The sequence below is a fragment of the Archocentrus centrarchus genome, chromosome 13 (assembly GCF_007364275.1).
Source record: "Archocentrus centrarchus isolate MPI-CPG fArcCen1 chromosome 13, fArcCen1, whole genome shotgun sequence".
Classification (NCBI taxonomy): domain Eukaryota; kingdom Metazoa; phylum Chordata; class Actinopteri; order Cichliformes; family Cichlidae; genus Archocentrus; species Archocentrus centrarchus.
The window spans coordinates 22,727,887-22,755,702 of NC_044358.1; the positions used below are offsets into that span (position 1 = coordinate 22,727,887).

The 27,816-nt window shown below is 39.1% G+C and overlaps 1 protein-coding gene across 4 annotated transcripts; it reads left to right on the top strand.

The window, feature by feature from the left end:
• dhx36 (DEAH (Asp-Glu-Ala-His) box polypeptide 36) lies at window positions 1-27,561 on the top strand. 4 transcript variants are annotated; one of them, XM_030744963.1, is made up of 27 exons: window positions 1-146; window positions 261-560; window positions 1,180-1,337; window positions 1,499-1,603; window positions 1,730-1,937; window positions 4,473-4,511; window positions 4,676-4,846; window positions 6,723-6,802; window positions 9,176-9,250; window positions 9,955-10,121; window positions 10,222-10,303; window positions 10,385-10,525; window positions 13,124-13,229; window positions 15,898-15,985; window positions 16,888-16,943; window positions 17,070-17,134; window positions 17,738-17,881; window positions 18,305-18,422; window positions 21,410-21,508; window positions 22,010-22,183; window positions 22,278-22,364; window positions 22,453-22,536; window positions 22,636-22,735; window positions 22,863-22,953; window positions 25,435-25,555; window positions 26,895-27,047; window positions 27,184-27,561. In XM_030744963.1, exons 2-27 carry the CDS (start codon window positions 315-317, stop codon window positions 27,400-27,402), a joined length of 3,177 nt encoding a protein of 1,058 aa, XP_030600823.1. In that variant the 5' UTR covers window positions 1-146; window positions 261-314; the 3' UTR covers window positions 27,403-27,561. The 4 variants fall into 4 exon arrangements, with proteins under 4 accessions (XP_030600823.1, XP_030600822.1, XP_030600825.1 ...); XM_030744962.1 differs by having other exon boundaries at window positions 1-560; XM_030744965.1 differs by lacking the exon at window positions 1-146 and having other exon boundaries at window positions 524-603.
• The last annotated feature ends 255 nt before the right edge of the window (window positions 27,562-27,816 follow it).

The following is a 27,816-nucleotide window of genomic DNA, read 5'->3' on the forward strand; positions in this document are numbered from 1 at the left end:
CGGCGTTATCCTGCGACATGCCGGATGGCAACAGCGAGCATCTAAACTGACACTTTTACCGCAGGATATTGTTTAAAAAAGTGAGTTACAGGGACGGAATTTGAGTTTTGCATGTGGTTGTCAAGAAGTCAACTGTTAGTAGCTGCGTGAGTATTGCCACATTATTTTTAGCTTGAATCTGTGGTCCGCAAATCCACTGAATATAGCTAGTTAGCCAGTAGGTGTAAGCCATCCTTTAATCGAACCTGGTTAACGGACAGTTCCTGAAGGTTTGTTGGCATTTGGCTCGGCCATTGCTTGCTTCTGACTGCACTATGAGTTATGGATATGGCGGCGGCGGCGGAGGAAGAAAAGGCAGAAGAGGAGGTCGCGGTTGCAGAGATAGCAGCAGAGAAAGATGGGACAGAGGAGGTTCAAGAGGAAACAGTTCCGACTTTGACCAGGATCGGGGAGGAGGTGGACAAAGAGACCGTCCTCCTCCGCATCTGAAGGGCCGTGAGATTGGTCTGTGGTACGCAAAATACGGAGCCGTGAGGAGGAAACAAGCTGACCGGAGATCGGTATGGAATGTGTTTGAGGTCATGCTCATGTTGAACATTGAAGGTATGTCTGTATAACTGTAGCCTCCCTGCTGGGAACTTCAGCTCAAGTGTGAGGGATGCAAAAGTTACTCTTTGTAACTTCCTCTGAAATCAAGTGTCAGCAGCAAAGTGTGGAAAATTGGTTGATGTAATTAGAAAATTGTTCAGAGTGCACACTGATCTGAACACAGACGGTAAGTCACAGTTTGCCCCTTGGTGAATTGGTGAACAGAGGCTTAGCTGAAGACTGAAGACATTTGTTTTATGTCAGTTCTGCTCATAAAACTGTATTTCTGCTAATGTCATTTGAGATTTTATTCATCCAAGTGGGCTGTCTCCATAAAAAACTGCACTTACTGATTTAATTCACTGGATTTAAGTGGGCATCTGTTTTTTTTTGTTTTTTTTCAAAACAGGATTTGGTATATAGAACAATTTAAACCTACATTTACACCAATATATATTGCTAATGCATACATACTCATCACAGTTTCAAAGGGTTAATGGTAGTGTTTTATTTCAGTGGTATAATGGGAAATATGGGAAAACACCACTGCAAAGTTATGGCTGACTTTCCTCTTTCCATTTGCCTGTGTAGCGGGCGGTAGTCCAGATGGATGAGGCAAGAGAGCAACGTATTACCGAGCTGCTTAACTCCGTCCAGAATGACCAGCTTGACCCAGTGAGGGACAGCAGGGATGCAAGAGCCTCTACCTCTGACAACTGGCAAACAGCTACCAGGAATAGTGGCCACTGGTGAGAACAGTACAGCTTTTTCATTTGTGACTTGAGTGTCGTTACTAACTCACAATGAACTAAGAGGGGAAGCTAGACAGGATGACAGATCCTGGAGTTTCAGCAATTTTCACCCCTTCATCTGCTGACATTATGACTGATTAGCATGTTTATGACATTAGTTACTTTGACGGGGATGTGCCTGAAGAGGATAAACAGAAGACTGAGGTCAAATCTGAGGAAGAAGGTCGTCCGGGCCAGAAGAAAGTAACTGACAAATCACAAAGGTAACTTTGTGTTAAAAAGAGTTAAATTTGCTAATCATTTAATAATTGCCCACAACAACCAGCATTGTCAACATTTTCAGGTAATATTGTTAATATTTATGCCCCTTAATTTTTTTTTTTTCGTAGTCACTTGTCTACAACAGCAATTAAGGATGAGCCTCCGGACACATGGGATGAAGACCAGGAAGAAGAGGAGGAGAGAGAGAAGCCAATTATTAAAGATAAGGATGCGGAGTTCTTAGTTCAGGAAGTAGTCAGAGATAAATCACTGGATGACTACTTGAAGAGAGATCTGCAGAGCAAGAAATCAGATCCAAAGTACAAAGAAATGCTGGTGAGAGTTTTGATTGGTATAAAATCTGATATATCCATCACTGAAAGTTTGAGCTTCTAGCATCAACATTGTTATTAAAATAGCTAAACTAGTGACAGAGTTCCTACAACAGTCGTCATTTGATGTCGAACTTTGTATTTTTAACAATGAAACAAAACAATAATGGGTTTTGTTCAGTTAAAGTTCTGTTTAAAAAGAAAAGAAAAAAAAGAAAGTTGCACAAATGCATTGCTATGTTGGCTACACACTTTGCACAGGGTTCGTATGGGTGATGGAAATCTTTGAAAATGCTTGGATTTTAATATTGTGTTTTCAAGGTTTGAAAAGTACTTGAATTTTGGATATAGTGCTTGAAAGTGTCGGGGGCGGGGGGTTGTTTTGTTTGGTTTTTTTTTTAAATAAAATATAGTTATCTGATTGAATAATTCGTTTTTGAGAGGAAGAAAGAAAATGAGTCAGAGAGTCTAAAAGGAAAATTTCTCTGCCTGGGCCTGGCCTTCATGTCTGCATGTCATGTCAGTCTGTGTTTTAATGAGTGTTGGCTGGAAAACTGCAAATTCCAATTACGGATAAGACAGGTATGGATTTATATTTAGGTCAAAAGCCACGCACAAGAGAATATATGAGTGTAGAACTCAGCAGCTGCGCACATAAAGAAACATGGTGCACACGAGCAGTGGCGGTCTTAGCCTGTTTGGCACCCAGGGCGAGCAACCCCACCCCCCACCCTAATAGCGCCTATCGCACTACTCCTCTTGGGGGGTAATGAGCGCCCTCTGCCTGCCTGTTGTGTGGTGCATGTAGCTTTATGCCATGGTCTGACAGACAGGTTTTAACAGAAGCCCCCCCCCCCCCCCCCCCCCCCCATCACAGACACACTCGGAATTTCTTTTAAATTTTTATTTAAAAAAACATGGAAGAAACTGAAATATTACACAGCTTCTGCTTACCTTTTATCTTTTGCTCGTTTCTCCTCTTCTTATCTCTTTTTCCTAAACTGCGCACCTGATGGCTTTGACCTTTTCCTTTCCATCTTCTATAATTCGCACTGAAGCGGAATAGGTTATCACCGCAGCCCATCCCCAGGGTTGCCAGATCTGACTGACAGTTGCCAGCCCACAACAAAACCTCCATTGAAACTCATGTTAATAGCACCAGGTGTGATATATATTTAAATATACACAGCTTTGGGTGGGTTGTTAAAATTTTGGCTGCTTTTCACCAAATTTGTTAGGTTTTTAGGAAGTTTTTATACGTATCTATATAATTTTCCAGCTCAATGTGTTCACAAGCTGCCCAATCTGGCAACACTGCGCCATCCACCAACATTTGTCCAAACCGTCTAGATTCGTATTTGTGTTATTTTTTTCATCAAGTTTCAGGTTCACACAAATACTGTGAATTAATGACCATATTTACAGTATTATAAATGAAATGTGCTTTGTGTTCCATCAATTGTAGGCATCTAATTTTATTAGATACACAGATTCATTCTAGGCTTAGCAACCGAGACGAGAGAATGCCCCGCCTGCCCATTTCCTTCTGTTACAATCACAGCAGGCAGAGGGCGCCCATTACCCCCCAAGTGGAGTAGTGCGGTAGGCATTGCTGCGGCGATCGCAGTGCGTTGGGGGAAGTGGGGGCGGTCATGCCGTCCTAGATGAGAAGCCGCCTGGGCGGCTGCCCATGTTGCCCGTATCAGGAACCGCCACTGCACACGAGTGTGTGCTGTGTGCGCGCTGCTGCAGGTTCCCGCTCTCCTGAGGAAACTTAAAGTGCCTGAACAAACCGACTTTTGACTATTTGGGCGGAGCCTAATGTAATTGGTCACTTTGATGGATAGTTCAGGTTACTGCGTCAGACCGAGTTACACCACGGTAGCAACATAAGAGCTGTTTTAAACCGGATTTGCTCACAATCTGGAAAATAAAGTTTACCGAATTAACTATCAGTACTTACTGTTTTCTGTCAAGTGACTTATGGCATAATACCATCTTTTAAATGTGATTTTAAAAAATGTGAAATAATTTTGAGTATGCATTTGTATAAATATGTATCACAGTGTTAATGTGCTGGAAATTTTTGAAAATGGACCTTGAAAGTGTTTTAAAAGTGCTTGAATGTGACCTTGGAAAAGGTGTATGAACCCTGTTTGCAGATAATCTTATGTGTATGTTTACACATTTTAATTGTTTAATGCAAAACTATACTTAAGAATAAGGTATACAAATTATAATTTATGTACAAGATTGATGATTGAAAACGAGTCTAGACTACTGCAGACTAGATTATTCAGCCATATTGTCACAATGTTATGTCATATTATTCCAAGGAGTTATTGTTTCCGTACTGAATTACTGAGCGGAAATGGTATTAATCTGTGGTTATTAGAATTGGATACATTTTCAAATGTGCTAGGATTGTACCCATTTTAGAAAATTTTAAAAACCAAGCATCTGTTCTTATTTCTTTTGTTTGTTTGTTTGTGTGCTTGCTTGCTTGTTTTACTTATCATTTGTTTATTTTTGTCTTCAGAAATTTCGGGAGAAGCTACCATCCTATGGGGAAAAAGAGGCAAGCGTTTGCTTTCATATGCAAATGCTCTTTTATCATGAATTGCACAAGTTCTGCTAAAACTGAATTTCTGTTTTCCAAATTTTTTTGTTTATTTATTTATTTAATCATTTGCCTTACCTCCTCATCTGCAAATCATTCCTCTTCAATACTTCTGTTCTTAGGAGCTGGTAAACTTGATCAATTCTAATCGTGTCCTAGTGGTGAGTGGAGAGACCGGATGTGGAAAGACCACTCAGGTCACTCAATTCATCCTAGACGACCATATCAACAGAGGCATGGGCTCAATGTGCCGTGTGGTCTGCACGCAGCCTCGTCGCATCAGTGCCATCTCGGTATGTTTTCTGCTGGCCTGTGAAGGATTATATTTTGTTGTGTGCCTACTGATTTTAAACATGGTTGCTATGGCAGTGTTTCTCTTGTACTGTTTCTCAATGGGATAGGCCAGGTGGTCACCTTTGATTCCCAGACCTGCTAGTTCTCCTGCCAGGGCTAGCCTCTCTGCTATCAAATTGTCTTTTTAACTATTCAGCATTTGACCTACAAATAGAGGCATCACCACTGTGTGTTAGCTTTTAGTAGGAGTGCATCTAAGCCTCTGTGTAGGTTGAATACTCAGAATCCTTGTCACTGTAACCACAGAGAACTGCAAATTTACACAAACACAGGACCATGAATTCCTTTGCACACACACACACACACACACACACACACACAGCAGAAAATCTATGAGAGAAAGAAGCCTATTAATGTCTGCGAAATACAGACTCCCACACTTCACTATATACATTATATTGTATTCACTGACCCATCCAAATCATTGAAATTAGGTGCTCCAATCACTTCCATGGCCAAAGTATATAAAACCGAGCACCTAGGCATGCAGACTGCTTCTACCAACATTTGTGAAAGAATGGGTCGCTGTCAGGAGCTCAGTGAATTCCAGCGTGGTACCGTGATAGGATGCCACTTGTGCGACAAATCTAGTCATGAAATTTCCTCACTCCTAAATATTCCGCAGTCAATTGTGAGTGGTATTAAAACAAAGTGAAAGTGTTGGGAAAGGGCAGCAAGTCAGCCACGAAGTGGTAGACCACATAAAATGACAGCGGGGTCAGTGGATGCTGAGGCGCTCAGTGCACAGAGGTCACCAACTTTCTGCAGTCAATCGCTACAGACCTCCAAACTTGATTTGGCCTTCACATTAGCTCAAAAACAGTGTGTAGAGAGCTTCATGGAATGGGTTTCTATGGCCAAGCAGCCAGACCGAAGCCTTACATCACCAAGCATGATGCAAAGCCTTGAAGGCAGTGGTGTAAAGCACGCCGCCACTCGACTCTAGAGCAGTGGAGATGTGTTCTCTGGAGTGACAAATCACAGTTTTCCATCTGGCAGTGTGATGCAGTCTGGATTTGGTGGTTGCCAGGAGAACAGTGCATGTGTGATTGCATTGTGCCAAGTGTAAAGTTTGGTGGAAGGGGGATTATGGTGTGGAGTTGTTTTTCAGGAGTTGGGCTCTTCAGTTCCAGTAAAAGGAACTCTTAATGCTTCAGCATACCAAGACATTTTGGACAATTTCAAGCTCCCAACTTTGTGGGAACAGTTTGGGGATGGCCCCTTCCTGTTCTAACATGACTGCACACCAGTGCACAAAGCAGGTCCATAAAGACATGGATGAGTGAGTTTGGCGTGGAAGAACTTGACAGACCTGCACAGAGTCTGGACCTCAACCTGATAGAACATCTTTGGGATGAATTAGAGTGGAGACTGTGAGCCAGGCCGCCTCATCCAACATCAGTGTCTAACCTCACAAATGTGCTTCAGGAAGAACAGTCAAAAATTCCAATAAACACAGTCCTAAACCTTGTGGAAAGCATTCTCAGAAGAGTTGAAGCTGTTATAGCTGCAAGCCCTATGGATTAGAGATTAGATTAGATAAAACTTTATTAATCCCTTTAGGAAGATCCCATCAGGGAAATTAAAGATTAAGAATGGGATGTCACTCAAATTCATATGCGTGTTAAGGCAGACAAGCGCGTGTGTGTGTGTGTGTGTGTGTATACATACATGCATGCAGTGGAACAATGCAAAGGTGTGTTGGAATGCATTTATATACAGTGTCATTAGCTGCATATGCATATTATTGCTATATTTTTTTACAATACTGTCAGTGCTCTTAAATCCTGTTTGTATGTGTGTACTTCCTATCAGGTTGCAGAACGTGTAGCAGCAGAGAGAGCAGAAAGTGTTGGGAATGGAAATTCCTGTGGTTACCAAATCCGCCTGCAGAGGTAAGGACCACTTTTCAAGCATTCTTATGCTTAAAGTGGATACAGGATTCACTCACTCACACACTTTGTCACCTTGCTTGTACTGGGTTGGACTTCTTTTGCCTTCAAAACTGCCATAACTGTTAGTGACAGTTAAGTTGCTGCCATGTTAGATATTTGCATTAACAAGCAGTTGAACAAGCATACCTAATAAAGTGGCTGGTGATTGTGTGAGGTTTAATTAGGCTCACTGTATGTTTAATTGCCATAGAATTGTGTTTAAAAAGCTCATTTCCATTGGATTTGACTTGGTGAAGACCCCAGTCACAGTCAGATAAATTGCTGGGAGCGCAGTTGTTTCCCTCCCTGATTGTTTCTGTTTCTGGCCTAAACTTGGACTGGACTGTTTTTAAGGCTGGCGGAAACAGCTGAGGCTTTGTGGTTTAGACTAAAGTTGGTGATGTCAGCCAGCTTTGTCAAACAGATTTGGATATCTTGAACACCAATTTTGTAACAGTTAGCAGTTTTAACACAGTTATAATATAATGCTTATATGACAGCTAATTTATATGTAAATGAAAAACTTAATGATCTCTGCTGTTTCATGTGAGATCTACATTGTGTTATCTTTTTTTGTATACATGGCCTACATACACTTGGTCAAAAGATTGAACTTAATATGGATAAGTGAAATATATGGGTGAATGAATGTCACAGAATTTTTTTTTAAAAAACACATTAGATAATGTGCAACAAGAATTGAACCAAAGCAGTTTACTCTTGTGCAGCCTGAGAAGTTAAATGAAGGCTAGGTGAACTGTAAAGGCATCTTTTTGAGCTATTCATGCAGCTGTGCTGTCATTGCTCCCTGTTAATGTCACAGAGACCGCGGGTGTCTCTCAGTGGGTATGTGTTGGCGCTGGTTTGTTAAACTTCTAATGATGCACAAACGCTCCCTACATAGCAATTAATCTCCAAAAAGTGAAGACTTCTCTCAGTGGGTAAGTAACTTCTTTAAAGACTGCATACAGATTGGACAAAACAGAATCTTTCTTTGCCAGCTCCAGCTATATTTACAAGGAACCACTTTGTGTGTCAGCATTGCTGATAAATATTATATTAAATGTGATTTCTATTTTGATGGGTTGCCATAATAAATATAAGTTGGAAATGCTAGTAAATGAGATCATTCTGTTTCATAATGGTTTATCAGAAACTTCAACATGATCATAGATAGATATGATGTTTGGGGTCCATAACCTTACAGCTTACAGATTGTGGCTGTTCTTCTCTGGTTGATTTAGCTCACTGACAGTAAGTAGCCAGTACTCACTCCAAACTATCGAATAAAGTGTTCTACACCTTTTAATTCTCCTATGAGCTAACATTACCTAAGATTACTGGCCACAATTATGTTAGCTAATCCACTTCTCACCGTCACAGAGGAAAATGAAGGTGACAGGACCTTCTCAGTATGTGCAAGGTTTGAGTTGTAGCCAGGTAAAGCAGCCAACTGTTTCAGTGCTAGTGTTTGTGAAACAGGGCCCAGCAGATTTATGAATAATGGAATAAACACAGAGTGAACGTGTTGCTCTGTAATACTGCAGTATAGCGACTGCTGTACTGTAATATGTGCATACAGTACAAGGCTGTTTTGCCTTTAGGAAGCTTTAGCAGTTTAGTGATGTCCTTAAGTAATTTATTTAAATGTTGTGTTAAAATAATAGTGCTAATAATGAACTTTGCCAGCTTAAAGGCTTTCTAAACCAGAGTTACAGGGTCCTTCACACATTATGTGGTTACGATTGTATTTCATTATTAATATGTTACCATTGATGCGTATGGATCTTTTTTTTTTTTTTTTTTTTAAGCTGTCTAGTAGGCTCAGTTTTTCTCAGTCCTTTGTTTATCTCTCATAATTAGTCTCTCCTTTTTGGCATATCAACCTTGCATAAGTTATACAACAAACCTGTTAATGCGCAGTTGTGAATTCCATTTTTCAGGTGTCATAAGAAAGGCAGTTTCTGCCTTTAACATTAAAATAAAAGACAATTTTATAATTCATTGGACAAACTTTTCCTCACTGACTAATACTTAAAGTGTGATAGGAAGCTAACATACAATTTCTTACTGTAGCCAATTCCATTACATATACTATAGTAGTATAATTTTTGTATCAGCAACATTTTTATATTCACTTCTATGTACAGGTTAAATGTGAATGTAGCTTCTTCAGAAAGAAAAATGGTAAACAATGGTGAAAATACAAAACCGTTAACGGCTCATTTCTTTTAGAAATCCAGCATTCATTTTGGTGACCTTAATATTAAATTTGTGTAATTTAGGACACACACAAATTATTTTATTTCTCTTTTTCTTCTCCCATTTTTCCAGCCGGTTACCAAGGAGACAAGGTTCGATCCTGTACTGTACAACAGGCATTATTCTTCAGTGGCTTCGCTCAGACCCGTGAGTTTGCTTCTGTCTCTGCTTTCTCCTCCTGTTCACATCTTTTCCCCTGTTCATCTTCTCTGCTTTTTCTCCCCAGATCTCCATTCCAGCTGTCCTTCATTTGTGTCACTCTGTTTTGTCCCCATTGATTTGGGGTTGACGCTACTGTCTGTGGAAGATTCATTAGTATGGGTCTCCTTTTTCTGTTGACTCATCCCTCCATGCTTGTCTTTGCATTCTAAGTGCCTTCAAAAAAAAAAAAAAAATACAGACTAAGTGAAAGTGCCAGCTTTTCCTTGTTGTCTCGCTTCGTGCTCTTTCATTGGCACGAATCTAGTGAGTCATTTCAGGACTACGCTTTTCTGACAGAATGCTGCATTTTTGGCATTAAGCTAAATTTGCACATTAGTTGGTGTACAAGTGGACATCTGTATGGACTGCATCTCTGTTAAACACTTGTCAATTTAAAAGGTTTTTTGGCAAAGTCTGCACCCTGTTGGCCTCCAATTTAAAATCATTTAAATTTCTCTCAAAACTCGTTTGCAAAGACAGTACCATCAGTTAAAACTTGTAAGAATGTTTTTATTTTTTTCCTTTTAGAGAGTCAATAGAAGGTTTTTTTTTGGTGTGATATCCACCTGATATTTTTTTTCTAAAACTCTTTAAACAGAAATGAGTGACACTTTCAAAAAACAACTTACTTTTCCTGCTTTTATTGTCAGATTGTTGTCCAGTATCAGTCACCTGGTGCTGGATGAAATCCATGAGAGGAACCTGCAGTCAGACGTTTTGCTCATCATTGTAAAGGACTTACTCAGTCTCCGGGATGACCTTAAGGTCATCCTCATGAGTGCTACACTCAACGCAGAGAAGTTTTCTGCATATTTTGGTATGCAACTCACTAATTTCTTCACTGAATCTTCAGCAGAAATTTAGCAATTTAATTGATTGATCTGCTCCTCTTTCTCACTATTTTATCCTCTATTCAGACAACTGCCCAATGATCCACATTCCTGGTTTGACATTCCCAGTGGAGGAGTTTCTGCTTGAGGACATTATAGAGATGACCAGGTAGAACCACTTTGCTCCCAAAGACACACGTACAAAGACAAAATGGGATCTTGTATAAACCAGGTTGGGTCTGTGTGCTAGGTATCGTCCCCAGAGTCAGGACCGTCGTCCCTCATGGAAGAGAGGTTTTTTGCAGGGACGCAACTCCAGACCTGAGAAGGAGGAGAAAGAGGCTGAATACAGGGAGAGCTGGCCATGTTATGCACGCACACTGCAGGGCAGGTGAGTTGTGAGAAAAATCAGGGTACTTAACTTGGAAGAACAGCTGCTGGACTGATAGAAGGGTTAGTTTAGGTAGGAAATGGGAGGATTTGCAAGCTTCACATTTGTTGGTGAATAACTTGCTTTTCTACTTAAATTTAAAGTTAATAAAGATTCAATACAGAGTTTATAGAGAAAGATGAGTGCCTGAAACCCCTAACCGTCTGATGCATTTATTATGCAGACACTGATTTATGCAACTGCAATTAAAGCGCACCATCACAGGCAGCTTCAAGGTCTGCTTAGTACAGGGAAGGCAACACTGTAGCTTACTTGCTTCTGTTCAAAACATAATTACAACTGTGAAGTACTTTGCTTTGCCACTTTGTGTGCTTACTAAATCTTTGTGGTACAATTTTCCCATTTCATAACTGCCTTATAATTTTTATGGGGGGCAGCTCCACTCGAAATGGATCGTCTTCTCAGCAAACATTCTGCTTCATTTAGTTCAACTCTGTAAAGTGCACTCCATTTGCTCGATTGCGCTGTCTAGCAAAGTGAATGCAAGAGGATATAGACCGGATTACTTGTGCTGTTGTCTACCTTTGGAAAGCCTACTGAAACACAACATTGCCTGAAGCAAAGAACTTTAAACTGTAGACCACTTCCTACTTTGAATACTCTATACTATGCCTGCTACAGTTTGTTCATTTTCATAGGGGCAAACATTTATAGCCCAAGTTGCACTATATTGCCACAAGTATTCACTCTCAAAGGTTCAACAGTCAACTGTTAGTAGTATTATAGCAAAGTAGAAGCAATTGAGAACGACAGCAATTCTGCCACAAAGGCAGCAGGTTATTCATGTCTACGTGACTGTTTCCTCTTTAAGAACTGTTAAAATGTAATGAAAAAATAATCCCAGTAATAATCCCCCAGTAATGTAGGTAAGGAATTCCACAAGTTGATTAAAAGAAAAAGAAAAAATTAATTGCTCAATTGTGTATCATCATAATATACAATTGAGTTATGGTTGTGGATGCTGATTGTGACCAAGAGGTTACACAATAATTTATATGAAAAGCATAGATTGTGTAAAAGCACTTGTAATGTGAATTGGTCCACATTTTATTTCCCTGATGTATGCAATCAGACACATGCAGTGCTACTGTGAGTGATAAATTGCACAAAAATGCCCGATGTAGCAAAATTATACAAATTCAAACTCATATATGCAAATTGATATTTAATTTATTTTACTTTAACAGCGCACCCTGGTGGCATGCCAATTTACCATGAAACAAAGTTCTTGTTGAGGGGCTTGGAAAGTCATGACATTTGGCACACTCCTCTATCATGATGAAACCTTTGTTTTTTTTTTTTTTGTTTGTTTTTTTTCTCTGATCATTGAATATTGCAAAATGGCTCCACAGTGCCACCTAAAATATATATTTAAAAAAAAAATCAGTCCCAGGGCTACATTTCAGCTGTTTATCTGAAATTTTGGAGGCTTGTGCAACATCCTGCGACGTGCTGAAAAATTGCTTGGGGCCATACCTGAAACCTAACAGTTCGTCAGCCATTTTGAATTTACAGTGTCATTTCAGGGCCATTTTTTTTGCCATTTTAAGTGGCTAGCCACAAAACCATATGTGTAATCAGTGGTGCATACTTTGTCCTATTTGCCTCAAATTTGGGTAACTTAATTACTTACTCTACGTAAATGTAGAAAAAGTGGCAATTGGAGTGATAGTGCCCCCTACAGAATCAAAAAAGAAATCTAGATGGAGGCACGTAATTAATGTGCATTCACAATCCCCACCTAACAGCCAAAGAAGGCACTCAGTAGCCAAATGATTGACGTGCACCCGGGTGTGAGGGCCCTCTTATTGCTGCTTGCGGCTTTAGTTTCTAAATGTAACTTATTTATTGTCTTCTTTTGAGTAGTTAAAAACACGTGCTTCTATGAACTGTAAATGGAGTATTTCCACCTGATGCATTCATCATGTGTCATGCATCTGAGATCTGCTCCAAGACATTAAGACAAGTCATTAATATATAAACAAAAGAAAGCTAGATCCAGAACAGACTCCTTTGGAAGTTGCTCATAGCTTGAGTGAAAATCAATCTTAAGTGGCAAATGTAGGTAATGTCCACAAAGAAGTTCATTGCTGTGAATTGGAAGGTTAAAGAGTTTTGTATTAAAATTATTTTTTAAATTTAGATTTTGAAGTTGATGTCGTGTTTTGCCATCTTTCTGTTTTTTGTTGTGAAAAATAATGAAGTAAAATAGTTCTGACTTCAGAACACATCATCCAACCTATTGTTTGTTTTGATTTTCTAAGGGAAAAAAAGGCAAATGAACCAATTATTACTGTTAGTGATCACTATAATTATCACAACAGAGCATAGTCCACCATACAAAACTTAATCGGTGCTTCTATTACACAACATCTGAAGAGAAATAAAGGAAATATCTGCAAATATATGAAACTGTTGTAGCCATAACAGAGTATGTTACAGCTCCAGCAACAAGCCAGGGGACAGTAGCAGCAGTTACGTTGCCATGTTTAATAGTGGGTAGGTATTTATTGATTGTCTATGCCGTATGTTTTACAGGTACTCTGACACGACCATTGAGGCTCTCGAGATATTAGACAGAGATGAGAAGATTGATCTGGACCTAATCCTGGCACTAATACGTTATATTGTGCTCAATGAGGAGGTGAGTCCAGCCTTTTACATGTGGTTTCAGTGCAGCTGGTTTAAATTGGCTAAATTGTAGATGATGCTTAATTGAATTTGTACTTTATTTGAAAATGGCAAAATGAATGTTTCAGTAACAGGACCTTTGCCTTTGAAGATGGAGGATTTTTGTTCTTAGACATCATGTTCTTTAATCAGAGAGAAACCTACCCATGTGGAAGGTGGCTTGATATTAAATAAAAACTAATAGTTAATGGAGACTCTTAGGCTGACAAAGTACAGTACATTCCTAGATGGAGCAGATGGAGGGAACAGGCGGGCTAGCTTCCAAACACAGACATTAGATCAGAGAAAATGACACAGATCCTGGCAGCAAATTTCTGCTAATGAGTGATTGAACAGATGCTCTCCCACCGCACCTCCATTCCCTTTTTTTTTTTTTTCCCCTAGTTCTGGTTAAGGTTCCTTTTTAGGAGGTCAGTGTCACAGTTGTTGGCTTTATGAATACAATGCCAGCTAAGTGAAATAAAAATATAAAGCCTTTTTAATGAATGTTGGTCCAGTATTTTTTAGGCTAGTGGCAACATGGTTATTACTGTATAAACAATATATATCAATACTTTAATTTTCTCAACTGCTTATCTAACGTAGGGTCACAGGGGTGCTGGTGTCTATTCCAGCTGTCATAGGCAAGAGTGGGGTACACCCTGTACATGTTAGCAGTCTGTCACAGGTCTAACACAGAGACAGACAAACACACTCACCTACAATTGAGTCACTAAATTACCCAACAACCAGTGCACAGAGGTAACCAACACAATCACAGGAAGACATGCAGACTCTACACAGCAATCCCCATGCTGACTATGAGACCATTCAGGGTAGTTTGCTGTTATTGAGAGTGGAATATTGATAGTGAGGTCAACTTAGAAAGTTAATTGGTAGGATTGAATTAAGGGAAAGAGTTTGTGGCTGTGTTAGTAGAAAATGTACACGAGAGAGTAAAAAAATAAATAAGACAGGACTAGAATGCAGAGTGACTAACACAGATAGACAGAATAATTATCCTTTCCCATATGAAGCTGTATCTCCATCAGTCACGGCCACACCGAGCTAGTCAACCAGCTGATTTGTCGTGGCATTGTCAAATGATTGAGAGAGATGGCTGATTCACCATGATGGTAATCTGAACCAAGGATATGGGCCATCTGCTCAGCTTTTGACTGTGATGATTGATTAATTATGTTGCAGAGTTCTGTGATTATACACCTAGGGGTATGACATGCAGGCATTAATGAATGTCTGCTGGGTGCAACTGTATGTGGGTGGTTTGCTGTGTGTGTGTGTGTGTTGCCAAATAGTGGGCCAACACTACAGCGTTTACTGTACTGTTACTTAATTTTCAGTTAGATTTAATTGGCGTGTGCATCTTTCCTGCATGTGTGTAATTTCTGTCAGGCTGTAGCTAGGCATCCTGGTTTCATACACATAGACATGCGGAGACATTAACACCCATGTGAGTGCCAGTGGTTGAGAACTGCTAGTAATAATTAGCTTTAATTAAAAAGCAGGAGTGCCTAGAAGCTACTTTTTATGTCTTCCCTTCATTTTTCTGAGGAAATGAATAACAGTACTTTTTATAGAGTCAATTATTTTATACCAGCTTAATTTTATCCAGAGAATACTTGGTGAAAATGAGTTTGCTGAAACTCTGCTGTGGTTTGCTCTGAAGTTTTTCTACTTGAATTTGTATTGACATGATATCCACGTCTATAAAATCTTTATTAAAGACAGATTTGACTAATTAATCTCTCTTCCAGCATGGTGCATAAATATTTGTTTATAGAAGTTCTCATGGGCTGCTTTGTGTAATCTTATCTGCATTTATATGTCCCAAACTTGAGCCTTCATTTGTGTCACAGATTTTGTGTTTAAAAATTGTGTTAGTATTGGCACAGCAACTGTGGTCATAACTTGGTAAGTATGGGGGGAAAAAAATTAGTCCTTTGTCCTAAACGCTTTACATTTGCACATCTGTTCTTTGTATTTAATATTGTGGATTTCTGCTTTGGTTTTTAACCGATTCTTTGTATTACTCTCTCTATCGTATTCTTTGCTCCTAACTGAATTACTCCATCAGTCATTAAAGGAGGCTTTTTCTTCTTTTTACCATTAGAGTATTACTGTAATGGATTCTGGCTTTGTGAAGGAAGTGCTGATGCCTGCTATCCATTAAGTGGTCAGCGATCTGCAGCCACTGACGGGAGCTCAGTGCCCAGAGATTTCCTCACATTTTAGTCTTCTGTTCTTCTGATGTTTTCTCAGCTAATGTTTCTGTCTATTTTTTTTTCATGTGATTACTGATTCCCTTTTCTTTTTGGCATTGTGAGGAAAAATTAAGTCAGTCCTATTGCTAATGTTAAGCAGAGGCTCTCCTGTAGTATAAAGCTGCATTTGTCATAATGATATCAGGGCCTATTTTGTGTTTGAATGTAAATGTAGAGGTTGGGAGCTGAGGGCAAGTGATCTCTGCCTCAGCTCAGCTCCTCTGAGGACACGGGCATCTGGTTCACTGGACTCGTGATGGCAGTGGGGGTTTTTTTTTTTTTTTTGTTTTGTCTGTTTTTTGTGTTTGCTGGGTTTTGTGTCTTACAGCTGTATTCAGTGTTGTGTCATGTCTTGGACAGGAAGGAGCAATCTTGGTATTCTTGCCTGGTTGGGACAACATCAGCAGTCTCAATGACCTGCTCATGGCTCAGCAGATGTTCCGATCAGGTACACGGACAGTAACACAGATTCAACATGTACATGACATTTTTTTTTTTTTTGGGTGCTCCCCTAAAATGTGCAAAAGGCTCTAACCTGTCATAAAATAAATGTTGATGCTGGTAGCTATAGTATATAGACACCACCAGCAATCCGATTATTTAGTGAAAGCAAGGCATACAGTTCTCTCTTCCACAGCTGAGAAAGCCATCCTTTCATTTGTTTTTAAACCACTCATCCCCTCCAGGGTCACGGGGACGTTGCAGCCTATTTCAGCTGCCACAGAGCAACAGGCAGGGTACACTGAACAGGTTGCCAGTCTATTACAAGGCTAATCCATTTTCTTAGATAAGTCTCACTAGATTAAAAATATGAAGGGAACCTATTTGTGATTAGGAAAAATCATTGGTTCCCTGGTGACTGCATTGAATTTATTTTTTTTTTTACTTTTACATTCAGTAACCAGTTGCTAATAGAGGAAGAGTGTGCACCATTTGATCATTTGTGTAAGGAAGAGGAGAGGAATGATTCTGATTTTCACAAGCTTTAAGCCAATCATCAAAATTAACACACAAACAGGCTTAAAAGATTTCACTTAACATGCAATATATGAAAGTTGAGCTTTTTCTGAATACAATTACAAAATTTACTTTCATGATATTTAATTATTTAGTTTTTTTAGGTGCACTAGTTGTAGGTACGTGTTACTTGGACATTTTATATACTAGATAGATGGGTAAGATTATGTACTGTTTAAAGGTTTTTGTTGATATAACAGTATGAAATGTGTGTAGCATTCTTTTTTTTTTTTTTTTCCAGGATATTTGTGGTCATAGAAGAGAGAATTGTGTTCTATCACAAATTGGCAACTGGTGCCTTGAGTTTTTCTTTTGTGTCCTGTTGTATTTCAGACCAGTTTGTTATCATTCCTTTGCACTCCCTCATGCCGACCGTTAATCAGACACAGGTCAGGATTCTTCGTTTTCTCTCTTTCTCCCTTTCTTAAATCGTCTCTTTGTCAGTTGTGTCCTACCTTATTCCATTTTCAATATCACAGATGTCCAGCCCAATTTTTCTTTCTAATTCTCCTCAGGTGTTTAAAAGGCCGCCTCCTGGAGTTAGAAAGATTGTGATTGCTACCAATATAGCTGAGACCAGGTTTGTGTGTGTGTGTGTGGGGGGTGGGGGGTGTGTGTGTGTGTGTGGGGGGGGGGGGGGGGGGGGCATAGGCTTGTCCAGCCTTTGTTTTAGTATTTTGGAAAATGTCATTTTGGCAGTTGTTTCTCTGAAAAGTAAAAAAAAAACAAAAAACATGAAGACATTTTTGTCACTTTCTGTCATATGTTTTCTGTGTGTGCAAGTGCAATATTGGATTCCTCAGACAGTAATGAGATATACAACTGGATTGCATCTAATTAGCATACATCTCTGGGATTGATTACAGATACTGTCATGCTGGTTTGGATGGGAAAACTCTCTGAACGCATTAACAAATTGCTTGTCAGAGTGCTGCACTCACACAAACCGGCAGAGCAAATTAAGGAGCTGCCTGCCCTCAGCACATCCCCTCATATCACTTCACTAAATATAGACTTTAAACCTACCAAAGGGCTGAATTTTATTTTTTACTTCTAAACAACTGTGTAAGAGTCTTAACTAAGAATTCTTGTCAGTCTGCTTTGAAGTGTTTTTGTATTCTGTGCAACTTATTTTTTTTCCCCCTCTTTCTCTCCCTCTGTGTCTCTTGTCCGTTCCTCACAGCATCACCATCGATGATGTTGTTTATGTGATAGATGGAGGCAAGATTAAGGAGACCAACTTTGACACCAGCAATAACATCAGCACCATGATGGCTGAGTGGGTTAGCTTGGCCAATGCCAAACAGAGGAAAGGACGTGCTGGCAGGTGTGTGTTTGTATCTACACATGGGTTTATTTATAGATTGATTTATAATGAGGCCATACTTTATATTAGTGCCTCTGGGTATGCAATACCAATATGGGATAATTATCTTCTCTTCTATTTTTCATCTGAGCTCTCCATCACTCTTCCCTATAAGCCCACTCCGTCCTGCTTTCCCATCTGTAAACACTCAGAAAGGCAAAGTGTAGTCACTCCCAGGTTGTTTCTAGTCTGTGACTCGAGACGTCTGTTCTGTTATATAGCTCTGACATCAAAGTGCAGCAAGGCCCAATTAGCAGGAGCTGCATACTGTGTGCAGTTTTATCCCACTGATTTTTAAATGAAACCCTTGTCACAGGACCTGTAAAACATTTAACCTCTTTTCCTTTTCTCTCTCCCCACCCCTCTTCTTCTCTACGCATCCAGAGTGTGTCCTGGGAAGTGCTATCACCTGTACAATGGTCTGAGGGCCAGCCTGTTGGATGCCTATCAATTACCTGAAATTATGAGGACACCACTGGAGGAGCTGTGCTTGCAGATCAAGGTTGTATATGTGGAGAGAAAGGGGGGGCACAGACTGACAGAGAGAGAGACAGATCGGTGTGGGTTTGGGAGTTTAGATGAGGACAAGATTGCTCTGAATGAGTTTTTGTAAGTGCAGGGGTGGAATGAGGACAGTGCTGCTGTTTTTGGTCTTGTGCTGAATTACAGCTTCTCCTGTCTAATGAGAACTGGGGGATGAGCATCCCGGGCTGACTCATGCCCTCTCCAGCTCTTACTCTCTCGTTCTTGTAGACAATATAATTACTTCTTTTCTGCACCTTTTTTTCCTCTTACATAAACAGTCATTTTCTTCTTTGGTTGCTTACTTTTTTCCCTCACTTTCTCTTTTGAAATCCTCACACTCCACTCAGACATATTTTAAACAGTGCTAATGGAAAATTAAGCCAAAGGTCATTCAGATTTAGTGTTTGCTGTGATTGTTCTCACCATTTGCTTTATTGGATGCGTGTTTAGTGCGTGTCCTCCACTATCTCTGTTGGATATATTTGAGTATGTGAGTGATGTGGTTTTTGAAGCTAGTGGGTGAGAGTTGGATAATGCATCAGACAGTCCTTAAAGTGAGACAAACATTGACAACATGCCAACCTTGAGCTGACTCTCTAATGCACAAACACTTCAACATCACCCAGTTAGTCAGACATAGAGACATGGATGTTTCATTGGTCTGCAGTTGGCCACAGGTAAATGTTTAGTGTACTTAAATGTCCTTTTCTAATGTGGAAGCGTTTATAGACTTTAAATATTGTCCAAAGCATTTCATCATATTTAGTCTGTGCCTGGCATTCAGTGAATTGTATTAATTTAACTTATAATCTTAACTAATGTTAAGATGATGATCTGTCACAAAAAACAGTATGTAATAGTGTACTCATGGAAATAATGCTTTTAAAACTAATTGATGTTACTATATCTACACTACTGTGAAAATGTTTTGAGCCACCCGTCATTTTAATTTATATATATATATATATATATATTTATATATATATATATATATTTATATATATTATATATATTTATATATATATTTATATATATATTATATATATATTTATATATATATATATATATATATATATATTATATATATATATTATATATATATATATATATATATTATATATATATAATATATATATATATATATATATATATATATATATATATATATTTATATATATATTATATATATTTATATATATATTATATATATATATATTTATATATATATATATATTTATATATATATATATAATATATATATTATTATATTATATATATATATATATATATATATATATATATATATATATATATATATATATATATATATATATATAATATTGCTTCCAAGGAGCCAGACCTTTCTGTAATTTTTAAAGTGGTCTTGAGTAGTAGTTCTCCAGGCTTTCTGAAGGTCTTTCAGTGTTTTACCTTGGACATTGGCTACGTTGTCACTTATTTTTAGTTCGTGTACCTGACCATTTTCAAAAGAAATTTTTTTTGTCTTTTTATTTGTGTGTGTGTTGTTTTTTTGCTTTGTTTGTTAAATCACTTAACACTGGCCTTTGAATCATTCAAGCATTTAATTTAAAAAAAAAAAAAAAAAAAAAAAAAAAAAAAAGCACCTATCTCAAGGGATGAACCAATGTTGTCCATACATAATGGATAACTTGGCAAAGAACCAATTTTAAATCGTATCTTTAGGCACTTTTCTATCAGGCTGGCATAAAAACACATAATCTCATGTTTTTAGTTTGAATCTATGAAAAATGCTAAAGATAGCACAGTTTGACAGCATAAAGTAGTATTTTTGCACCAGCAAGGTGAGTCCCAAAGAGCTGTTAGCTGAATTTATGGCATATCTGGACATGTGTAGTGTGCTCTCAAAAATTTTGAGGAAACTGGACAAGTGGAGGGCAAAGGAAGACACGACAGGCCTAAAAAATGATCTACAGCAGATGAACGGTATCTGGAAGTCATGTCCTTAAGAAACAGGAAGAATATCTAGCAAAACCTGACACAGGATTTGAGAGATGCTAATCCATCTCCTGTTTGCTGAAGCCTCAGAAATGGGCTGTCGTGAAGACATTTTTAGGGAAGGGAAATGGGAAGAAAAGACTGAGGTACAAGAACTGGACTAAAAATTAGTGGCAACTGATTTTCAGTCTTATTGAGTGATGAATCCAAATTTGAAATTTTTGGTTCAAATTGTCATCAGTATGTACAGAGGATGCCAGGAGAGAGATCCAACAGTGTTTACAGCCATCTGCAATCAACGGTCATGATTTGGAGCTGCATCTCAGCCAGTGGTGTTGGGGATCTTGTCAAAAACAGATGGAATTATGAATATGGAAAAGTACTGTCAGATTTGAAATCCATCATGCAATACTGGAAAGCATCTGATTGGCAACGGCTTCATTTTTCAGCATGACAGTGATCCCAATGCAGTGCAGCAAAACATGCAGAAAAACAAACAATGGAATACGAGCAGTCATAGATTGGCCTCCCCCGAGCCTGGACTTCAAGATTATTGAATTGTGGCATCATCTTGACAGAGAACAGAACAGAAGGCAGCCAACATCCAATGAAGAGTTCTGAATGTCCTTCAAGAAGCCTGGAGAACTTCTGCTGAAGACTACTTAAAGAAATTACAAGAAAGCTGCCTGAGAGAGTTCAGGCTGTGCTGAAGAATAAAGGTGGTCAAACCAAATGACTTTTGAGCTTGTTAGAATTGTACAGATTCTGATTTTTGCCGTATATACTGTATTTCCATGTATGCTTGCCCATGTTTCAATAAATCACTGCTCCCATTTCCCACTTTCCTACCAAAATGTGAAGAAATGAGGGGTGGCTCAAGACTTTTGCACAGTACTGTATTTTTATTTATTTATTACAAAATTAGTGTTTGTCACAGGTGGCCACATACTTGTGTTGATCAAAGCTAAATGTGATACACACCCCTAGATACTGAAGCTTGGGTCAATAGGTCGATTCCTGGAGAAAGCCCTGGACCGTCCCACTGAAAAGGCTGTCAACCTAGCCATCAAGAATCTCACAGACCTGGTAAGAAAGTGTAATTTAAAAAGGATTTTAAGACTGTGTTGAGAATAAACCATAGCAACTGCATGATACCAGAGATGAAATAATTTACCAGGTACTTGATCAGTTAATTGCTTGTTTGTGCTATAAAATATCAGAAAATGGTAAAAAGCCCCTTACAGTTTTCAGTAACTTAAGCTATCTGGTCACAGTACCTTATGTTTTATAGCCTTATATAGTAGAGGGGGGGGGGGGGCAAATTAGTATTTACAAGGGTTGCACAGATTAACTTTTATCTTAACAAGATTAAAATACAATGAATATCAGTAGAGGTTTGAAGCAGCACTTGGATATGGTGGTTAACATAACCATTTGTTTTGGTTTGAGATGATGGTGCTTCTGCGTAAAATCCAGCACGTTAAGCATTTTTAAGCTCAAAGTCCTGCACCTTGAATTGTGGGATAGTTATTACACACATTTTGCCTAGTATCCTTTCTTATAGATGTTGTGGCATTGTTTTGTTAGAATGCCCTGGACCATACGGAGAATCTGACAGCACTGGGTTTCCACCTGGCTCGTCTGCCTGTGGAACCTCACATTGGCAAGCTCATCCTGTTTGGAGCTCTGCTGGGCTGCCTTGACCCTGTACTCACCATCGCTGCTTCCCTCAGCTTCAAAGACCCTTTCTTCATACCCTTGGTAGGGCACCAAGTTCACAGACGTAAAAACTTAAGTTGCATTCAAGCTTTTAAATTTATAGAAAAAAAAATTGCAATGCATCTGTTTGTGTTAGGGTAAAGAGAAGATGGCAGACATGAGGAGGAAGGCCCTCTCCAGAAATTCCAAGAGTGACCATCTCACTGTTGTCTATGCTTTCCAGGTAAATCAACCCAGATGGGTGACACCTGATTTTGTTCTTACAGCTATGTCTGGTGTATGAATTGATCTTGTCTTAATTTATCATGCAGGGCTGGGCAGATGCAAAGCAGCATGGAGCCAGGTATGAAAGGGAATACTGCTGGGAAAACTTCCTGTCTGCCAACACACTCCAGGTGACTCAGGATGATTGCAAGTGTTCTGCGTGCGTATATTTTAAATGTGAACTTCTGTCTGCAGTATTATTAGAAGTAACTTGTCTTTTTATCATTCAGATGCTGCAAAACATGAAGGGCCAGTTTGCTGAGCATCTCATGCATGCAGGCTTTGTCAGCAGCAAGGATCCCAGAGACCCCAAATCTAATGTCAACTCGGGTAACTAAATAGTCCTGCTCATTTTTCTAACGATATCTGGGCTGCAAAGCAGTAATAAAATGTGATGTGGGGCATCTAAGTGTAGTATGTATTTTCATTTTATTTAACTGTTATTTTTTTTCCTTAGGCAATGAAAAATTAATCAAGGCAGTGATTGTAGCTGGTCTGTATCCAAAGGTGGCCATGATCCGACCATCTCACAGCAAAAAGAGGCCAGGGTGAGTCTGCTAATCCAAAGGGGGAAGATGTGCAATGACACACAGGAAAGGGCTGCACAGCACAAGATAGAGAGGTGCACAATCAGTCTTATTGATCTCCAAAGAGAAAAAATAGCTTTCACACTGAAATATCTCATCAGATGTCTTGGTAAGTGTTCTGTAAGGGCACTGTGACAATTACCCCAGGCTGTGCCGAGGCCACGTTAGGATAATTGTCAAAAACAAAAGCACTTTCGCAGCTCAAGATCAATGCAGTCATCATAAAATTGCCCTAAGGCAGCTGTCATAAGCAGTGGCTGTGACCTGCGTGCAAAAAACACACACGCAACAGGGGCACAGGCTCCCTTTCACAGCAGGCTGTCACTTTTGTTGTTGATCTCGTTGACAGCTTTAGACCCAAATGCACAGTAAATTTCCCAGGGTCATTTCATTTTGTATAAGTCATTTTCAACAGTTGCAGCACTAAGCAAGTTTTAAAATGTTCATGTCCGCCCCACGGTTCCACCACTTTTTAATGAATTCATTGCCTGATTAAGCACTGTTTGTTGTTTTCTGGTACAAGCAGCTTGATCCCTGCAGTGAAACAGTTGGTTTTCTTTGGCCGACACACAGGAGTGCAGAACACAGTGTTACTTTCAGCATTCTGCATATGTTTGATTAACAAGCCAAAAAGCACCTGATGGGCTTGTTTGAGAGCCTTAATTTATCAAAAATATTCTGGTTTGGTGAATTTTCTCACAATCGGGTACACAATATTTGTATACAAAAACACACACACTCGTCTCAACCTGTCATTATTTATATTTCATTACAGTGTCATTATTTATTTAACAATAACTAAGCCAAAATGCAGAATTTGTGTGGAAAACCAAAGTACACCCCATGATTCAGTAGCTTGTAGAACCACTTTTATCAGCAATGATTTGATGTAATCATTTTCTGTAACACTGTCAGTCTCTCACCTTTTTGTGGAGGAATTCTGGTCCACTCTTCTCGACAACGTTGCTTCAGTTGAGATCTGCAAGCATTTGTTTATACACAGCTCTCTTAATGCACTGCAACTGCATTTTAATCGGGTTGAGGTTTGGCTGAAAAACAAAAGAATCAAGGTGTTGCAATGGCCCCACCAAAATCCAATCTCTCGTAGATTTGTCATATTATATGACCCAGTTTAGGTCAAGCTTTAGCTCTCAAACACATGTCTCACATGTCACTCTACAATATTTGGGTATACAGAGGCATTCATAGTGGACTCGATGACTGCAAGGTGCCCAGGTCCTAAGGCTGCTGAATAAGCCCAAATCATCACCCCTCCACCCCCGTGCTTGACAGATGGTGTGAGGTTTTTGTATTGATATGCTGTGTTTGCTGTGTGTGCACTCTACTTTGGTCCAAAGGACATTATTCCAGATGTTTTGTGGTTGTACAGATGCAACTAAGCTGTGCTACCCTTTCTTTTTTTTTTTTTTTTAAATAGAGAAGCTTTGTCCTGGCAACCATTTCAAACAAGTCATTCTTCTTTGGGCTTTTTCTAATTGTACTGCAATGAACTTGAACATTTAACATGCTAACCTGTAGAGCCAGAGATAGGGCTCTTGGGTTTTATTAACTTTCTCTGTGCATTGAACTGTCTGAACCTTGGGGTGACTTTGAAGATTGGCATCTGTCTGGAATGTTTTCCATTTGTGAATAATCTTTCTCACTGTACAATGAGAGACTTCAATTTGTTTGGAAATGACCATAAAGCACATTTGAGCACCTGGCTGCTACTGACCTTAATTATGGAAGCACTCAGGGTGTACTTAGTTTTTGATACAGTGTTTCTATGTTTTGGCTTAATTTTTGTTCAATAAATAACAAAGTGTGAAATGTCATGTGTTGGTTGTTCATCTGAGGTTGCATTGAAATCATTTTAGAACCTTGACCAGATATTCTTTGTATTATTTTACATTGTATACGTATTATTTTATATGTCCTGATAGATTTAGAAAGAATTAGTGCATCATCTTCTTGCATGACTACCGAGAAATAATGAAATAAGATAAATAATTGATGGACTATAGACAATGCAGCCTTGAGCTGTTAGTTTGCTGGACCTCAGTATTCCACCACTCACCTCTGCCTCAACGATAACACCAGATTGTAGCAATTGCACATAATCATTACTTGTTTCCAAACTCTCTGAATATTTTGTCTAAGAATTATACCAAAAAGGTTACTAGAGTTCCAGAGATCATCTTCAAATTCCATGTTTTGTGTAACTAGTGTGTTGTGTGTGTTTTCTTGATAAATGACTATATATTATAACTGTTGCAGTTTATTTTTCTATTTTTTTCCATCTTCTGCTGTGATAAATGCTTCCTCATTTGGTATCATTTATTAAAATAATGACTTCTTCTTAATCTTTTTGTGAATTATTAAAAATGTGTTATTCCTGGCTCTATGAAACATGGATGCACACTCACATCTAATCTTTCTCAGTGTCAAGGTGTACACTCAGGCTGATGGAAGAGTGAATATCCATCCAAAATCTGTCAATGCTGAAGAGACAGAATTCAACTATACTTGGCTTATTTACCACCTCAAGATGAGAACGAGTAGCGTGAGTATCTTACATATTGGGTTAATTGTCTCTCCTTGTGAATATTATATTACTGCATTAATGATTTTAGTTTTTTTTTACGTGAGTCTGTGTAGCTTTGAGTTTGCATGTGTCCCTTGAAGGGTGCATATGAGTGGAAAGGAGGACCAGTGGTTAAAGGTTGGCAGCGGTGCCATACCAGCTTTGCACTTAATGAATATTTGATTAAAACACTGCCTTTCAACTCCCTCTCAAAGGCTCTCGTGCTTCAAAGCTTCCAAATACAATGTAGTAGTTGGTGGTGGGGTGCAAAACAGTCAGTGCTGTTTCCTGACTGCCACCTTTTTTCTCTTTTTCTTGCCCCTCTTCACCCCCCCCACCCCCCACCCCCTTGCATCTATTGGTCTTTGTTCTTTCTATGTTCTCTTTTTGTGAATGTTTCCATTCTGCAGGAAAACACCTTTTATGTTCTCTCTGACAGCCGCCTGTGCTTTTGTCTTTAAGGGGAAAAATGATTTGCTGTATTTCACTGTCATTATTGCTGCCATTAAATGATTTTTTTTTTCTTCCTTGTTGCATGTAAGTGGTTTTGAGCACAATGCTGTCATAAAAGTAAGGTATTCTGAGAGTGTGAGATTTTCAAGGTTATTTATTTACTGTGAGAAGAAAGTAGAAGAGCAGGGTTGTAGATGGGACAAAAAAGGAATAAAAGTGAGGGATGACGTCAAACTTTATCTTCTCTGACGCACTTGCCCCCGGTGGTCCATAACATTACACATTCATGGCGGAAATGCGGTCGTCTCCACTGTCTCCTTGGTTTTTTTTTTTTTGTTGTTTGTTTTGTTTTTCAGCTCCCCTCTACCTCCACCTTTTTCTACATCTCCTTTTCAACACTTCTGTCTGTAACCTTCAAAAATGAAATAGTTTTTGTTTGACCTCAGTTTGCTGCTTATGCAGTCTCTTTGACTTTTGACCTTAGAGCAAAGTAGTTGTGCCTACAAAGTGGTTTATAACACATTTAGGTATGGTGTATTTTTTGCAGGCTTTATTTAGAATTTTTGGTAATTTAAAACAACAACAAAAAAAAAAATCATTAATCAAGCTCGTCCAACACAGAAGAGTAATGGGTGAGGTGTAACACATTAGTGACAGTCACAGATGGGTCAAGATGACATTTCTCTTGAAACACATTTCAAACTCTACAGCCTCTCCTAACTAATGGGACACTTTCAGGCCACACCACAGAATAGCTGTCAGGCAGGGTGTGCCATAATGATCCTGCTCCCTGTCACTGAATGTGCTGAAGTGTTTGTTGTAATGACTCTGTTGTTATGTGTTAGTGACATCTGTGTCCCCTCAGATCTTCCTGTACGACTGCACTGAGGTGTCGCCGTTCTCACTGCTGTTCTTTGGAGGAGACATCACCATCCAGAAAGACCAGGACCAGGAGACCATCGCAGTGGACCAGTGGATTGTCTTTAGATCCCCTGCACGGATTGCTCACCTTGTTAAGGTAAATGACACGCACAGGTGTATCAACTAATCTGTATCCATCTATCTTTCTTTCTATATCTCTTTTAGAGATATATATATATATATGATAAATACATGGAGAATATTTTGACCTCTCCTTCCTGTCTGTCCTACAGAGTTTAAAGAAAGAGCTGGATTCTCTGCTGCAGGAGAAAATTTGTAATCCTGCTCCCGTGGACTGGCAAAACCGGCAATCCAAAGACTGTGCTGTGATCACAGCCATCATAGACCTCATCACTACCCAAGAGAAGCCCACAGGCTGTGGCAGAACATGGGCACCTGCCCCAAGAGGACAGCATGTTTACTTCAATGATGAAGATGAAGACGATGATTAAATGTGGCTGCCTGCATCCTTGGACACAGGGTTAGTGGTAATATTTATGAAAACCAGCTGGCCTCCTTGATGGTTCTGCTTGAGTGAAATTTTACTGCTCCCGAAGGCCAAACACAGGCCACTGGAATAATAAAAAAATAAACTTGTCCTGCATATCTGACACCCCCCCCCCCCTTTTTTTTTCTCTTTAGTCCTTTATAAAATTAAGATCTGTCTGTGAATGCACTCGTGTAACGTTATTATCCAGTTTGTAAAGAAATTGTTTGGATAAGTCTCTCTTCTTTTCAGCTGTTGCCACAGACCTGTGTAATAAAAAGATGTACCATCACACTCCTTAGCTTTATCCACCTTGCTGGGCTAAGATTTGGAAAATTGCAACTAGCTGATGACAGAACCCCGAAATATTGCTGGATTT